The sequence below is a fragment of the Chelonoidis abingdonii genome, chromosome 4, assembly GCF_003597395.2.
Source record: "Chelonoidis abingdonii isolate Lonesome George chromosome 4, CheloAbing_2.0, whole genome shotgun sequence".
NCBI lineage: Eukaryota > Metazoa > Chordata > Testudines > Testudinidae > Chelonoidis > Chelonoidis abingdonii.
This window is the reverse complement of record NC_133772.1, coordinates 88573340-88590898: the sequence shown is the minus strand read 5'-3', so window position 1 is coordinate 88590898 and position 17559 is coordinate 88573340. Positions and strand designations below refer to the sequence as shown.

Genomic DNA, 17559 nt, shown 5'->3' with positions numbered 1-17559 from the left:
AACTAACCTTGTTATCTCTAGCCTGCTTCTGGCTTGCATATATACACCTGCCCCTGGAAATTTCCACTACATGTATCCGACGAAGTGAGTATTCACCCATGGAAACTCATGCTCCTAAATGTCTGCTTTTACAGATCCAGACTAACAGGATCTGATACTTGACATCATATTTAATATTTAATATTACATAATGTATGAATCCAGAGAGAAGCCATGAGGACAGAGAACACCGGCACCTGCAGCCCCGGAGTTCTCTGTCCCTGGCAGGCGCAGGGCCGCAGCTTGTCTCCCCTGCTAGGCACTCGGTGCGTCCGGCACCTGCCAGGAACAGAGAATACCGCACCCACAGCCTGAGTTCTCTGTCCCCATCAGGTGTGGGGCCACGGCTTCTCTTCCCTGCTGGGCACTAGGTGGGTGCACATAAATGCCCCAGTGGGGGCCATGGCACCCATAGGCACCACGTTGGGGCCACTGGCCTATGGTAGCGGGGAGGTCTGCCGCAATCCAAAACGTGTATACGTGCTAGCAGCCTTGGTGTCCTGTCCACGGTTCACCCCTCAAAATACAAAAGCGGACCTGTTCTCATACTCAGCGTGATCACTGCCACAGCAGGGGCATAAAAGACCTGCTTGAAAACGAAAGCCGTAGCCTCTGCGGTGGAAAGGCTCCTGCCATTGAGGCCTGGCCCGCCTCAACCACAGTGCCTGGTGTATTTTACACCTACACGCACGGTTCATGCAGTCCCGGGCAGTGGGCTCCGGGGAATCCCCGCTCCGAACTCGGCAACAGCCCTGGGCGCGGCTGCGCTGGCCAATGACGGCGGGGACCAGCCCAGCTGCCCTTGTTTTACCATCGCTCTCTGCAGCGGCCACACAACGCACCAGCCTTGTCCCGCTCCGGGCAGGGGAAGCCGAGCCCGCCCCGGGGCGGGACGCGCGAGGTTCCTCCCGCCAGGGGGCTGCGCTGGGCGGTGGGACCGCGACCGCCAATTCTATGGCGCTGGGGACAGCGGGGAGCCCCGGTAGCCGGGGAGCAGCGAGAGCGCGGGGTGGCCGGGCTGCCGCGGGCAGCGATGTGATCTGGGGCGCGGGCGGCGGCGTCTCCCCCCCGGGGCTGAGGCGGGACATGGCGAATGTCAAGGTGGCCGTCCGGATTCGGCCTCTGAGCAAAAGGTACGGGGGTTGGGGGGCAAGGCCGGGCCGAGCTGGGCTCCGTGTGCACCGCGGGCGCCCCAGGGCGGTGCTGGGGCTGGACTGGGTTGCACGCGTGAACCGCGGCGTTGTGCCTGTCCCACCCAGGTGTACGCTACGTGGGTCGTCCGTGTGTCTTCTGCGTTCTCTAACCGGGTACGCCTCGGCCGTACTGCTTGCGCCGGCGGAGAGCGGTTGGGGCCCCTGTACCAAGGCGAGAGATTTGTCGGAGGCACTTCAGCCGTGTAGATGTGTACGCTATGTCTGTGTATGCACGTGCGTGAGTGCTGCTTAAGTGCTTACGAACAGTGGGTGTATGTGGAATGTGTTCGTAAATGCACAGTACTATATAAATAGCAGAGGGAAGCAACCATATAGATCCAACAAGTTAAGAAGGAATTGAGTGAGGGTCCACGGGAAAGCATGAGGGTGTTTAGAGAGATGCTGTGCACCTGAATGTCCAAATAATACTGCTTCAGGCTAGTAAGAAGGGGGATGATGAGTGTGAAGGTGGAGACCATTTCTTACACACACACCCCGCGCTGTCTCTTTCCCTGGCTGTGAAGCTCTGCTAGCCAGTCCCCCGCATGAAATGCGTGTCCCGCCCCTCTCATTTGTATGTGCTGTATTGTATTTCTTTTCCGTTGTACTGTTTGCTAATTACCCAGTGACATGGCAGCTCGGTAGCTTTTCTGGGTTTTGGCGCTTTGAGGTTGTTAACAGATACATCACTGATATTTTATGTTCAATGTGGGTAGTGGCTGAAGGGGAAGTATTCGACTATGATTCATTTGCTTGTGTCTGAAGAAAAGAAATCCGGTTTTGAAAAGTTAGATGTAAGGCGACAAGGAAGATGACTGAAATAGTCCTGTTCAGATCACCAGGTCCCTGGAAGGTCGTCTTAAACAAACAGACAAAAGTGGTGCTGTTTATTTGACTTGTTCCCAACAGAAATGGGGCAATTGTCAGTCTCTGTAAGACGCCTCCCTCTTCCATTCCTTCCTCCCTCCCCGCTTTGTTGTTGCTCTTTTTTTTCCCGTGGTAGGCTGAAGCCGGATGTTCAGAATGTCACTCATTCCCTAGGGCTTGTTTGCTTCCAGAAGAATTCTTATAACCTCACTTAATACTGTGATTGCAAGTTCGTTTCCCACAAACGTGAAGATGCTGTAGTTAGAACAGATTTTCTAACGCGACCTATGTGTATAATACACAGTATAATCAAACCAAGTGTACTGTGGAAATTTTGGGAGGAGGGGAAAGAGAGCAAGAAAGCACTGAAGCTGTGTGAAGTATGGGTGGCTAGTAACTTACTTTGTGTCAGGAGAAGGGGGGAAAAGCAATATAGCATAGCAGAAAAATGGAAAACTGCCATGAACTCCCTCTCTGAGTCTTTGTTTTGATGATGCCTTTTTTTTTTAAACTTGAGTCTGTCATGTTGTCTCTTGGCTTCACTGACCTGTAATAAATAACCCTTTTATGTTGTAGACAAGATTTTTTTCTGGAAGTTTCTCATCCTGAGAACTAATCCATTCATTTTACCAACAATATAGTAGTACATCTTGCACGCTTACATTCATGGACGTAAAAGCAGCAGAGGATCCTGTGGCACCTTATAGACTAACAGACGTTTTGGAGCATGAGCTTTCGTGGGTCAATACCCACTTCGTCAGAGGCATGGAAGTGTTGCCATGGCCTTGATACGTTTAGTTTGAGTTTATAACTTAATTTAAAAACTTGCTCTCAGTTTCAGCTAATGCAAAAGGAAGTCCTTTCTCTACATCAGTGATGTGTGAGGGAGGGAAAAGGTAGGTAAAAATAAGATTTGAATAAAACAAGGTTAGCAGTTTTTGTTTAAGTTGTAGTCATCTTCCCTCCCCCTTTGCACAAACTTACAAGTTTTTTGGGTGCATTTTTGTCTTTATCTCAAAAGCAACTGTCATGTGAAATCCTTCCTGTTTAAAATCAAATTAAAATAACTGTTCAAATAACATTATAATCCTGACATTAATTCACGCTGTTATACTGTAGGGAAAACTGCAGTAGCAGGAGAAGGCCAATTATGACTTTTTGAATTGTTTAGTATTGTTTTTATGTTACTGACAGATTCTTGTATTTGCTATTTCTTTGGTGTTCAGACACTTTGCAAAAATGAAAAGAAAGGGCCAAGTAACCCTAGGCAGTTGGTAATGACTGAAAGGCTCCAGTCTGTAAGATTTTAGTTTATATCAAGCCCAGATTGTTTGGAAACTATTTTCACTCTGCATCTTACCATATCTGTCATTGTACTTCATTGTGTGATATATCACACATTTGTATCTTGCATAATGAATATTCCAAAAAGACTGCCAAACCTCTGTTATGATTTGGTGTTATCCCAGCTCCTTGTGGATATCAGTGACAATTAGCACCATTTTTGGTAGTTTGGAAAGAGAGACCAAGGAATGGATGGGCAGGGGCTGTGATCTTCCCCTCTTACCAGAGTGTAGCAGTGTGAGGAATCTTGCACTTCCCTTGTCTGTGCTGTTTCTGACTTTATGGGTGGAGGATTTAATTCAGTTGTGCTCTTGATCTGGCATCTTTCCCAAATCGTACGTTAATTTAGGAAAAAGAATTCCATCAGAGTGTACAAGGATTTTTTTTTTCAGGTGTTCCTTAGTGCAGGGGTTCGTTAGGTTATTACATGGGGGATCGCGAGCTGTCAGCCTCCACTCCAATCCCCGCTTTGCCTCTTGTATTTATAATGGTATTAAATATATTTAAAAGTGTTTTTAATTTATAAGGGCGGGGTGGTCACACTCAGAGACTTGCTATGTGAAGTGGGTCACCAGTACAAAAGTTGAGAACCACTGCCTTAATGCAAGTTGAGTTGTGGTTTTTACCAGTTCATTCATCATTACTCTCATCAAATAATTGCAAAGTCTTCCATTGGGAGATCTGTCATAGATTAATTATAGTTCCTCCCCCATCCTTCCAGTTTTTAAGGCAATGATAGTGGAGATCAACAAATAATGCATGCTAAAAGTGTGAGGAATTGGAATTCATATACAATGTAAATAACTTTGTGTGTATGTATGGTTTAGAGTAACTTTAAAGGTTGGGAAAAGCTCCTAGTGAGGGGAATACAGGGAGTTGTAAAGTAAAAGGAGAAAGTGAGTCTGCAACCCTTAAGGGGGAAAGAAAACCATTATAAAAATTCACTTATTTCAGAGCCACCTGTTTAAACAATATTACTTAGAGTATGTCTACACTGGCAGAGTTTCGGCACTGGGAGTTACAGCACTGCTCAGAGAGCTGAACGGAAACCGCTGTTGTGTGTTCATGCTGTCAGCTGCCTGCACAATAGTGTATTCACATTTGCGGCACTTGCAGCGGTATTTGGAGTGGTGCACTCTGGGCCACTATCCCACAGAGCATTTCTTCCTCTTCTGCCACTAAGAGTTGTGGGAAGATCGAGGGGGTCATGGGGCATCCTGGGTTCTGTCACAATGTCCATAATGTATTGCTTTGCATCCCAGGAATCCCGTTCTTCCATCTGCATTTGGTGCATCTTTCAGTGGGTTATGTACTGCATGTTTTGTCTCTTCGGACTGCAGGAATAGATCCCGAACAGTATGTGGCTCGCTCTGACCAACGCATCACAAGTGGCAGTGGAGTTATTCCTTAAACTACAAAGGCAAGAGGAGTGCGACATTGATCTCTCCACCCTTAGTAGCTACAACACGAGATTGCTGTGGCATTCATGTGGGTGCTGACCACACTGGAATGCCACTTTTGGGCTCGGGGTAACAAGCACTGAGTGATGGGATCACATCAGGGTGCACATCTGGGATGACGAGCAGTGGCTGCAGAACTTTCGGATGAGGAAAGCCACATTCATGGGACTGTGTGATGAGCTCGCCTCATCCCTGTGGTGCAAGGACATGAGAATGAGAGCTGCCCTGCTGTTGAAATGTGTGGCAATTGCCTTGTGGAAGCTGGCTAGTCCAGACTGCTTCAAGTGGGGGATTGCCTGGTGTGTGGAGCAGGCATGGCCATCTGGAAAGATGCTCTGAGACCACTGCACGCATCACTGAGCAAACAGGAAGGGGACTTTAAAATTCCAAGGGAATTTACGGGGTGGGGATGACGATTAGTCACCTGAGGGCAGAGCAGTAGAGTTCAAACCAATGACCAGAAAGGGGAGAACAGGCATTATGGGACACCTCCTGGAGGCCAGCTGCAGTGCTGTATTCGACCACAGTGTCTACACTGACACCACAGTGCTGTAGCCCTGGCACAGAAAGCTCTATGCTTCTCGGTGGTTGGTGTGTTTTGTTGTTGGTTGGTTTTTTTTTAGAGTGCTGCAACTGCACTGTTTCTGCATACGAAGTGGCTTGGCAGTGTGTACACCTTGGGAGTTACAACACAGAAAGCTGCTTTACTGCGCAGAAACTTGGCAGTGTAGACAGGGCCTTAATGAATTAATGCAGATCCTATGGAAGCCTTGTCTGATGTCCTACTCTATATGCAGGAGATTATGTAGCATGTACAAATCAAACATATATATGAGAAGCAATTTATTATTGCCTTCATGAGGTTTTGATTGTACGGTATATGGCAGCATATTCCCACACACCAACATGTAATTTTAAAATATCAGTGTTCAAAGTTCTAATGCTTTTAAGTATAATATAGTGAAAGAAAAGAAGCTGCATTACACTTAGAAAACATTTTATTGGCACTTTTGGAAAACTTCAGTGAGGCAATAAACTATGTGGAGGAATTATTTTGTACTGTGAGATCTGGAGAGACCGAATATGAAATGAGTAGATTCCTTTTAGTAGTCTCTGGAATTTAGGTCTCTGAGGGAGCCGCAGTAGGTGAGTCCCTCATTTTTCTTCAAGCAGCTTCTACTGCTACAGCTGGCTCATCCATTATGGTGATATAGAGTAATCAAGAAGGAAAACGAGACAGTCATCTGGGTGTGGACTCTGAACTTCCAAAACCAGCTAAGTAAAATAATTGCTGTTTTTTTTAAGACCAAGATTGATCTTCCCTGAAAACGAAGGGTCAAGGTGACTAAATGAGTGATTTAGTAATGAGTAAACAAACAAAGCCACAATAATAAGATCTCTCCCGCATCCCGTTCCCTTCTCTACTGTGTGAAGCAAACCATCATTTGTCTGCATTTGCCTTGTGGCAACAGGGGTGTTTCAAACTGCAGCAATTCCCAGTCTAGTTGTCCATACATTATGCAATGGCAGAGAAATAATCTGATCAGAGGTGTGTTTGCCAGACAGTGGCAGGACACAATATTTTTTGTTCTGTTTTTCCATTGAGGGTTGGGTGACTTGAGTTTCTTTTTGCCCTTTCCTGTTACCTGTGGCTACACCATGGGCCATACCTACATGGCTTTTTTTAATTTTTATATATATATATATGTGTGTGTGTGTGCACACGCCGAACAACATGGACAATTATTTTAAAAAGTTTACAAAATTAATCTGGCGTGCTGCTGATTTCAGGCTGAGTTGCTGCAGCAGTTGGTTGAGCCAGAGGCATAGGATTGTAGATGAAGAGGGTAGGTAACTGGAGGGAAATGTGGTGATAAGGACATCAGGAGGGATATGGACTGGATGTAGACTTCTCAAGTGTCTCAGATTTTGTGGTACATCTCAAACTTTAAAAGACTCAGACTCCCTGTTGTACAGTACCACCAAGCCAAGAGATATTCCCAGGTGGCAGGGTAGTAAGAGATTCACTGTCCAAATACACTTTGGCTGAGGGGAGGGTGCCAGGAAGTTGTATTCTAAATTCACCCCTTCCACTGTTTATATTTCTATGTATTTCAAAACCTGTACTAATGGAGTATGAAGCCTTACTCAAACCATGGGAGAAAGGTAAGTTTCATACCCTACCCCCTTCCATTTTGCAAATAGATCAGAAATTGCCCTAAGTCATTTGTAGCAGAAATGAGAATGAAACCAGGTCTCTGATATGACCGATCCAAGTCTCAGCCACACTGCTTTCAGATTGAATATGCCAAATTTATGTACTTGGTTACCCCATCTGTAATCACTAGACCAGGGGTTCTTAAACTTCATTGCACCGCGACCCCCTTCTGACAACAAAAATTATTACACGACCCCAGGAGCGGGGACTGAAGCCTGAGCCCACTCAAGCCCCCCCCCCCCCCCCTTCCTGGGTGGGGTGGGCCAAAGCCCAAGCCCCACCACCTTTGGCAGGGAGTCCAAAGCCCAAGCCCAAGGGCTTCAGCCCCAGGCAGGGGCCTGTAACCTGAGCCCCACCACCTAGGGCTGAAAGCCTTGGGCTTTGGTGGAACGGAATCCTGATCCTAACATTCGATTGCTGTCTGCCAAATGGTTACCAAACTGTTTGCTAAAATGTGTTACTGGTTGGTCTAGTACTTTGGATCCATGTCCTTCCTGGCTGGTGAAGGCTAGTATGGAAGTACTAGTCTTTTATTTGGAGAAACTGTCAACACCTTAAAGGACAGACTGCATTTTGCTTTGAAGGAATCAATTGTGTGGCCTTGCTCATTAAATCATTGCTGGATGCTGACAATCTTGCAAATTATCTACCAGTGTTGAATCTTTCTCTTTTTTTTGGAAAAGATTGTGGTGAGAAACTCAGTGTCTAGATGCTATTGATCTCCCTTGTCCATCTGTGTATAGACCTGACTATGGCACTGAGACTGCATACATCAATGATCTCCTGACAGTGGATGAAGACCAGGTGTCTGTGCTGGTATTATTAGGTCTATTTGCTGTCTTCAGTACTATTGATCACAAGGTGCTGGTGATTTGCCTGCAAACCATGGCTGGAGTATACAGGGCTGCTCTTCTGTGTCATTGTCTTCTCTTGGAGAGATCTCAACAGATAGTTGTGGGGAATTGCTTCTCTTCCTAAAGAGCTCTCAAGTGTGCTGTGCTGTGCTGCAGGATGCCATTCTGTCACCTCTCCTGATAAACTTGTATATGAGGCTAGTAGGACAGTTAGTAAGGAGGCATGGGGTGCAGTGTTGTCAGCATGTTGAGTACAACCTACTGTATATTTATATCTTGTCTGATTCAGATGATACAGTTTAGCACATCAGCCAGTGTTTAGTTGAGATTGAGGGAAAATGAGAGTGAGGTAGCTGAAGCTCAACTCAGATAAGAGTGATGTAGTGATGGTGGGTTGGGAGAAGCAACTGGAGGAGATGGCAGAGGTAGTACTGAATCCTTTGATTGTTTGAGTACATCTGCTATTAGTTAATAGTGTTTGCAATTTATGGTGATTTGAGACACAGCTGCTGTTTGACAATCATATTACAGCAGTGATCCAGTCAGCTTTTTACTATCTGTGTCTGGTTAGGAGTTTGCAACCAGATTAGACTACTGCAATGCACATACTACATCGGGCTTCACCATTGGAGATTGAAGTTGGTGCAGAAATTTTATACCTTGCATAGTCTGTGAATTTTAAAGTTAAAAAAATAAGGTACTGGGAGATCATAAGATCCTGCTTGGTATTCAAAAAATTGATTTTAAATATAGTATAATATTAGCCTGCTACTGGTTTTTTTTGGTTTTGTTTTTTTTTTTTTTTTTAATGTTAGTTGCTAAATAGTAGCTTTTTTGGGTCAGGGACCATCTTTTTGTCACGTTTGTAAAGTGAATACTTAATTAATTAATAATTAAATATTGAATGTACCATATATACTTGTTCACAAGCTGAATTTTTGTAGTAAAAAGGGGAAGCACCAGAGAAGGGAGTCTGCTTATGAACGGGTATAGAGAGGGAGAGGTGAGACACAGCCCCTCCCCCCAACAGAGAGAGCAAGGAGAGGTAGCAGAGCTAGAAAGGAAGAGGTGGACCAGAGTCTCTCCACTTCTGGCCATGCTGCGCTCCCTCCAGCCTCCAAAGCAGCTGCAGCTCCGGGGCTGGCAGGTTGCGGCTGCGCCGCCCAGCCCAGCCTGCTGGGGCAGGCTGCGACCGTGCCAGAGACATCCCCCCTGGCCCTCCCCAGATAAGGTGGGAAGGGATGGGATGGGGAGAGTGTGGGGGTCCTGGGTTAGGGGTGGGGTCATGTGGGGGTGGTCACAGGGGTTACTCCCCTGACCTCCAGCTTCTACCCTCCAAGACATTTCCCCACCAGTTGCTGTCCTGGCCTGTCAGGGTAAGCAGCTGGCATGCCGGGACACTTTGTTTACTTAGGTTTACCTCTGTGCCTGTGGATGCTCAAGGTAAACAAACCGTCTTGGCCCACCAGCAGCTTATCCTGATGGCCCGGGAGCCAAAGTTTGCTGAGCCCTGAATTATACGGTCGGCTTATGAATGGGTCATAAAAATTTTCCATTTTTACTTATCCATTGGGTAATTATAGGATCAGCTTATAAACGAACTGGCTTATGATTGAGTATATACTTTAAAATTTCTACGTGCCCTTGCAGAAACCTAAGCCAGTTTGTAATCAACACATTTTAGAACAGCAAATGGATTCATCATTCTAATTCTGTTAATGAATATATTCTTTGGTACCAAAATATTATCCTAGGAGAAAACTTAAAGAATGCTGATGTAACTTAATGTGCCCTGGAACTAGGTTTTTGTTTTCAAAATATTTATTACCCATGTAATAAGCTACATTAAAAAATGTTTGTAACAATTATACCTGAATACCCCTCTAACACTGTGTTTCCCTTTTTAGAACAAAATTAGGAGGCAGACAAGTTGAGTAGGCAGTGTAAGTTGGAACGGTGATAGCTAATGTTGAAGCGTTATATGGCTGGAGGAACTGGTGAAATCTCGGTTTTTCCAGATATTCTGAGGTTGGGGTTTTTTTTTAGCGGTGTAGAACTTTTATAAAGGAAGGGAAATATTATTTTATTTATTATTAGCTGGATACTATTGAAACATGTTTTCAGTCTTAACTAAGTACTGTACTTATTCTTTTGTGCTCAGTGAGTGGTTTAACCTTCTGCCAGGTTCTCTGATATCAGAGTAGGGCTTTGTGAACCAGGGTAGTAGCTGGGTTTCCTAAAATAACAGTGGGCACAAGCACTCTGTTGATAAGCATGTTATTTGGAGAGAATAAGGTCCCTTTCTGTCCAAACAAGTAATGCCAGGTCTCCTCAGCACCATGATATCATTCACCCTGCTGGTGCATCCAGTGCTGGTGATCGTAAACTTTGCCTTTATGGTCATCAAAGGCCTGCATAATGCTTGAGTGGTATCCTTTGCCATTGACATATTCATGTGCTCCCCGTGGTGGGCAAACAGTGGGCATGTGGTTGCCATCAGTGGTCACAGTGCAGTTTGGTAACCCCATTCTCTCAAATCCTGGTATTATTTCAGACACATAGTAGGTATGTTCAATGCCTGGGGGTAGACCAAAGCAGTCATTGTCTCACAAACCTCCACTACTGCGACAGTACTGACTGTTAACTAGCTCCCATCAAACTGTTTAGTTATGGACCTTTAACAATCAGGTGTAGCCAGTTTCCAGATGGCAGTAGCAAATAGCTTCTGGACTGGTATGGCCTCTTTCAAGGTTCCTTAATGACTCTGAACTTTAGGGTACAAATGTGGGGACCTGCATGGACACTTCTAAGCTTAATTACTAGCTTAGATCTGGTAACTCTGCCACCATCCAGAAATTTCAGTGTCTGGAGCACTTCTTGTCCCCCCCAAAAACCTTTCCCTCCCTGGGCAGCCTTGAGAGGTTTCACCAATTCCCTGGTGAACACAGATCCAAACCCCTTGGATCTTAAAACAAGGAGAAATTAACCATCCCTCCTCCTTTCCCCACCAATCCTGTGAGTCCAGATCCAATCCCCTTGGATCTTAAACAAGGAAAATCAATCAGGTTCTTAAAAAAGAAAGCTTTTAATTAAAGAAAGAAAAGTAAAAAATCATCTCTGTAAAATCAGGATGGAGAAATACTGTTACAGGTAATCAGATTCTATAGCCCAGAGGAACCCCCTCTAGCCTTAGGTTCAAAGTTACAGCAAGCAGAGTAAAATCCTCTCAGCAAAAAAGAACATTTACAAGTTGAGAAAACAAAATAAAACTAATCTGCTTGCCTGGCTATTACTTACAATTTGAAACGTGAGAGACTGATTCAGAAAGATTTGGAGAGCCTGGTTGACGTCTGGTCCTTCTTTAGTCCCAAGAGCAAACAACACCTAAACAAGAGCAAAGCAAAAGACTCACTCCGACCAGATTTGAAAGTATCTTGTCCCCTTATTGGTCCTCTGGTCAGGTGTCAGCCAGGTTTACTGAGCTGCTTAACCCTTTACAGGTAAAAGAGGCATTAACCCTTAACTATCTGTTTATGACAGCCTCCCTCATTGGTGTGTCCTGATGCTGAAGGGTTGGGGCTAGCTCTATCTTGGCGTTTACCTTTCTGTCACTCATCGATCTCTGCTGGAGAACTGGCAAGGTTTAGAGGACAGGGTGGTAGAGCAGCTCTGGAGATGGACAGGACTACTCTGGTGCCTCTGAGGGAGGGCACTGGTGCTCAGTCAGGTAGTCTTGTCCATGCTCTGGCATTGGCTCAATGCCCCAGCCCCGGATTTCTGGAGTTCTTTTGGCCAGGACTGCACTGGGTCTCTGCAGGGGTCCTCCACCTACCCCTGGAGGAGGAAGGACAGGGCTTGAAGTGCCTGCGCACTCAGGTCCTCATCTTTCACCTCCAGGCCCTGCAGAGGCTCCTGTATGGTGCAGGTAGTCCGGCGTGGAGCGTATTGGCGCACACCTTCCTCCTTCGCCTCAGTGGGCTCTGATATGACCGGCATCTCCTTTATCTCCATCAGAGCAGTCTTCTGCAAGACCTCTCTGGGCTGTCGGTCTTCTACCAGGACCTCCTCCAGACCTGGAAACTGGTTTTGGCCACCAGGTCCGTGGCGGCCGCCAAGGGGGCAGATCTCCTCGCAGAGCCCCTGGTACACAACACCCAGCTTCATGTGCAGGTGATGGAGTCCCCCTCGGTGTGTCAGAGGTTGGTCCTGGCAGAAGTCACCAGAGTCAGAGACCTCCTGGACTATGACCGGGGAGACTGACTGGATCCGCTGATGCTCGCTCAGTGCATGGGGCTCTCCAGACTTTGTACTCCTTGGTGTGTACTTCAGGAGGTGAGGGCTGCTTTACCACCCATTGCTCAGGTCTTCCTCGACCCGGGTCCTACCCACCCTCCACCCCAGGCACTCCTGACCTTTTCACTGGGCCCCTGCCCTGGGGACCTGCCAAGCTATCCTACCCCATTACCGTGAGCTGGCTGCTCGAGTTGCATCCGGTCCAGTTCCAGACCGCGCCACGAAAACATTTGTACATGCTCATGCTCAACACCCTTCAGGTCCTCACCCTCGCGTCCCACCCCGGCACGAAGTGGTGGGACCTTCTGCCACCTCTGGAGGATGAGGAGCCTCAGTGGGCCAGCCTATATTCCACCCTGGTTCCTAGGCCCACCAGGGATGTCAACTGGCAGATCCTTCAAGGAGCTGTGAGCTTGGGCGTGTACTTGGCATGGTTCACTCTCATTCCGTACACCTGCCCCTTTTGCGGTGTGAGGGAGACCCTGGCGCACATATATGTGGAATGCACCAGGTTGCAGCCCCTATTCCGGCTCCTTTTGGATATAGTATTACATTTTTGGTTGCACTTTGCCCCCTCACCTGTTCATCTACGCACTCCCCATCCATGGCCCCACAAAGTCGCGGGTCCTCCTTGTCAACCTCCTCCTAGCCCTGGGTAAAATGGCCATCTACAAAACCAGGGAGAGGAGGTTGACTGAAGGAGTTTCCTGCGACTGTGGGGCCTATTTCCGCTTCTCGTCCATTCACACGTCTGGGCAGAGTTCCTCTGAGCAGTGTCCACTGGCTCCCTTGACACCTTTGAGGAGCAGTGGGCGCTGTCCGGGGCTCTCTGCTCAGTGTCCCTGTCCGGTTCCCTTCGTTTAGCCCTGTGTCCTCACTCCCATTCCTGTTATCTCATTGTTCCTAGCAATTATTTGGTATCACGGACCTGTGGATCCTCCCCTTAGGCTGAAGGGAGGTCCTTTAGCAGTGGGTGGGCTCCTCTCGCCTACTTCTTGGATACCAACAGGACGAGGTGACCAGGTCCTTCATGGGCCCCCTGCTGGAGGCCCTGTGGTTCTACCACACCCTGACCCAGCAAAGGAGCAGCAAAGGTGGGTCCTCTAGGCCTATCTAGAGAGGCTGCCTAGAACCAGCTAATTAGAGCCCAGCAGGCTCAGATAAAAGGAGCTGCAGGGCCTGCGAGCAGCTCAGTTTGTGGCTGAGGCCAGAGTGCAAAGTAGGGGTTCTGCTGTGGCCACCGGTGTGTGACAGGCTGCATTTACTGCTGGGAGGGAGAGGATCTGGAAACTGTAACCCTAAGGTAGTGGATGAAGAGAAAGGGACTATGGGGGTGGAGGGAAAGGCCAAGGGAAGAGCAGGAGAGAACTGAAGGCAGCAGTACATACCTGCTGTTTACAGGGTCCCGGGCTTGGGGCCTGGAGTAGTGGGCATGCATGGATTCCCCCAAAAGCCAGTGCTGGAGTGGTCTAAGCCCCAGAAAGGGGGTACAGCTTGTTTAAAAGCCTGAGAAAGGGGCTAGATTCAAAGGGCCCAGAGACAGGGTTGAAGACACTAACAAGGGCACGTGATAGTCTTTGTCAGGGCTTAAATTCTCAGAGAGAATCTCCTGGGGACCCCACGCTGCCCCCAATAATTTATAAAAACTCCAGGGAGTTTAACTTTTTTTACTGGAGCTCTGTTCTGAACAGCTCTGATCCTCTTTGGACCTTTGTTAACCCCGGAGGGGTGTTAATAGTTGACTAAGTGACTGGGCTAGAGGGCTGAGCCTGCCTAATGAAGTCAACAACCTACAGGGGGTGCCAGGAGGAAAAAAGATTGAAGTGCCCCACACAGCCCTTAGAGGAGGCATGCAGGAGAACTGAATGCCCATGTCACACCTCCTCATTTCTAGGCCGGTTTTTAATTTTTTGTCTGCCAGGTCTGTTTGCTTTCATTAAACAAACTTTGTTCTTGTAGTCCTTAAGATGCAAAGACAGCTAAAAACCCAACAACCATATCTTAAACAGAACTGGGAACAAACAAGTATCATTTAGCCTTTCTGTTCCTGTCTAATTCCACAGTTGTCAAATTATTGCCTGTTATTCAAAGTTGTTTCCAGGCAGCATATTATTTAGGTGAATAACTGGTTAAGAAGGTAAAACTGGTTAAGTCTTAGCACAGTTCTTTGGAGACTGCTGACCGTCATTTGAGTAAAGGTTACCTCCAATGTAATAGTAGCTAAGAGGGCTATGTTAATATTAAAATCCTCATTAGCAGATTAGTCTGTCTACCTGAGTGACAAAAAGATAGAAGAGAGCAGCTAATTAATTCCGTATTGAGGTTGCTACTAGTTGCAGAAATTCAGTTTTAAGTAGAATAATTGCAGTTTCGTTTTTCACATTCTAATATCTTTAAAATTGCTGTCTGGAATGTTGCAAACAAAACAGAACCTCCTCGCCTCCCCAATACCCTACCTCTGAACTGTGAAAGGGATAAACAGTGAGGTAGCAAAGTTTGCAGATGATACTAAATTGCTCAAGATAGTTAAGACCAAAGCAGACTGTGAAGAACTTCAGAAAGATCTCACAAAACTAAATGATTGGGCAACAAAATGGTAAATGAAATTTAATGTGGATAAATTTAAAGTAATGCACATTGGAAAAAATAGCCCCCAGCATATTGTGTATATATAGTTGGGGTTAATTTAGCTACAATTAATCAGGAAGAGATCTTGGAGTCATCATGGATAGTTCTCTGAAGATGTCCACGCAATGTGCATAGGCGGTCAAAAAAGCAAACAGGAGGTTAGGAATCATTAAAAAAGGAATAGAGCAAAAGACGGAGAATGTCTTATTGCCCGTTTATAAATCCATGGTACACCCACATCTTGAATACTGCATACAGATGTGGTCTCCTCATCCCAAAAAGTTATACAGGCATTAGAAAAAGTTCAGAGAGAGGCAACTAAAATTATTAGGAGTTGGAACAGGTCCCATATGAGGAGAGATTAAAGAGGCTAGGACTTTTCAGCTTGGAAAAGAGGAGACTAAGGGGGATATGATAGAGGTATATAAAATCATGAGTAGTGTGGAGAAAGTGAATAAGGAAAAGTTATTTACTTGTTTCATAATATAAGAACTAGAGGCCACCAAATGAAATTAATGGGCATCAGGTTTAAAACAAATAAAAGGAAGTTCTTCGTCACACAGTGCAGTCAACCTGTGGAACTCCTTGCCTGAAGAGGTTGTGAAGGCTAGGACTATAACAGGGTTTAAAAGAGAACTACGTTAAGTTCATAGAGGTTAAGTCCATTAATGGCTATTAGCCAGGATGGGTAAGGAATGGTGTCCCTAGCCTCTGTTTGTTTGTTACCTGTTAGATTCACTCCCTCTGGGACACCTGGCATTGGCCACTGTCGGTAGACAGCACACTGGGCTGGATGGATCTTTGGTCTAACCTAGTATGGCCATTCTTATGTGAACAAACATAAGAAATCCTGCACAGGCTGACTTTTTTAGAAGTGCCTGAAACATGGGGTCTGAAAAAACCACCTTAGCTTTAACTAGTAATCCTACTAGGTGCACAGAAATAGTGATTTCGCTCTAACCCCACAACCTTTTTAATTCTACAGTAGTAGTAACTTAAGGATGGCAGACGTTGCCTGTACTTGGACACAACTCCTGTTGAAGTGAATGGGAGTTTTCCTTGAGTAGCAAACAGCCGTGTTTGACCCCTAGCAATTTAAAATGTTTCTCCCTGATGAAGCATCCTAACCCGTGGAAAAAAAAGTCTTGAAATGTAATGTAAATGACCTTTTGGACACAGCTGTCAACTTGGTATTGTACGGTAAAAATAAAACAGCACAATAACTCTCTCAAAATACAATTGCATCAACTTTTATAAGAACATCTGATTTACAGATACTCTGGCCATAAAACTTTCAATGTATTGATACTTGACTGCATTTTTCAGTGGATCTTTCAGCAGTTATATGAAGTACCTGCTTATAATTAAAAAATATATATATTAAATGTATCAACTTTTTGGCTTCTAAAGTAAGGTTCTCCAGTTATGTGAGCTGTGGATTGTCACTTTTAAAAAAAAAAATGGAAGTGAACTAAATTCCAAACAGTGTAAAATACTTATTTCCTTAGTCGTGGCTTTTAAGATTTATGCTGAAACTTTTTCATGAGTCTGGTGCTCTTTGCTACTTTTTCTGACTGTAAAGATACTAGACTACAGAGCTACAAAGATTTCTTGCTGCCATGAGGGAGTTTTTATAAATTGGATTGTCTGTCATTGTTAGACTTAATCATACAAGTTGCTCTTAAGATTTGTATTAAATATTAGATTTATGAGCTTGCACTACTACAATTTAGTGGTTTTTTGTATTTTAACTGAATTTTTTTATCTGTTTGTTTCCAGAGAGAATGCAGAAGGGGGAAGAATAATTGTAGAAGCTGATGAAAAAGTGGCAAAAGTCAGAAACATAAAGGTAAGTGTTTGTTTTGTTTTGTTTGTTTTTCCTTCTGCTTTTCAAACTCTGATGGTTCTAGAACAGGGGTGGGCAAACTTTTTAGCCTGAGGGCCACATTGGGGAATAGAAATTTTATGGTAGGCCATGAATGCTCAGAAAATTGGGGTTGAGGTGCGGGAGGGGGTGAGGGCTCTGAGGTGGGGCTGGGATGAGAAGTTTGGAGTGTAGGAGGGTGCTCTGGGCTAGGACTGAGGGTTTCAGAGAGGGATCAGGGCTGGGATAGGGGTGCGGGAAGCAGTCCAGGTTCTGGCTGGAGGTGTGGGTTCTGGGGTGGGCCTGGGGATGAGAGGTTTGGGGTGCAGGAGGGTGCTCTGGGCTGGGATCAAGGAGTTTGGAGAGCGGGAGGGGGATCAGGGCTGGGGCAGGGGGTTGGGGCATGGGGAGAGACTCAGGTATGCAAGCTCCAAGCAATGTTTACCTCAAGCAGCTCCCAGTAGCAGTGGCATGTCCCTTCCCCGGCCCCTACGCATGGAGTGGCCCCAATCTTTGGAACGGGGCCATGCCATGTCTTCCGAAAGCCGTGTGGTGCGGCCCGCTACCCGGCTGGAGTGCCGGAGTGGGGCCATGCCACATGGTGCAGCCCCCAACCTGGTGCCCCGACTGGAGCGCTGGAGCGGTGCCAAGCTGCGTGGTATGGCCCTTGACCTGGTGTCCCAGCTGGAGCTCACGGGCCGGCTTAAAATGGCCGATCCGGCCCACGGACCGTAGTTTGCCCACCCCTGTGCTAGAATAATGATGAAATTCTGTGGGATTGTATAGCTGTATTTTTATT

The 17559-nt window shown here is 46.2% G+C and overlaps 1 protein-coding gene across 6 annotated transcripts in view; it reads left to right on the top strand.

The window, feature by feature from the left end:
• The first annotated feature begins 1048 nt into the window (after positions 1-1048).
• The window catches only part of STARD9 (StAR related lipid transfer domain containing 9), a 171119-nt gene continuing 154608 nt past the window's right edge, over positions 1049-17559 (top strand). For all 6 annotated transcript variants that reach the window (XR_004373843.2, XM_075065444.1, XM_032781495.2 and 3 more), the window contains exons 1-2: positions 1049-1172; positions 16676-16745. Coding sequence is in view for 5 of the 6 variants with exons in the window: in XM_075065444.1 (XP_074921545.1) it covers positions 1126-1172; positions 16676-16745 (117 nt within the window). In the remaining variant the exon portion in view is untranslated. The remainder of the gene's footprint in view (positions 1173-16675; positions 16746-17559) is intronic.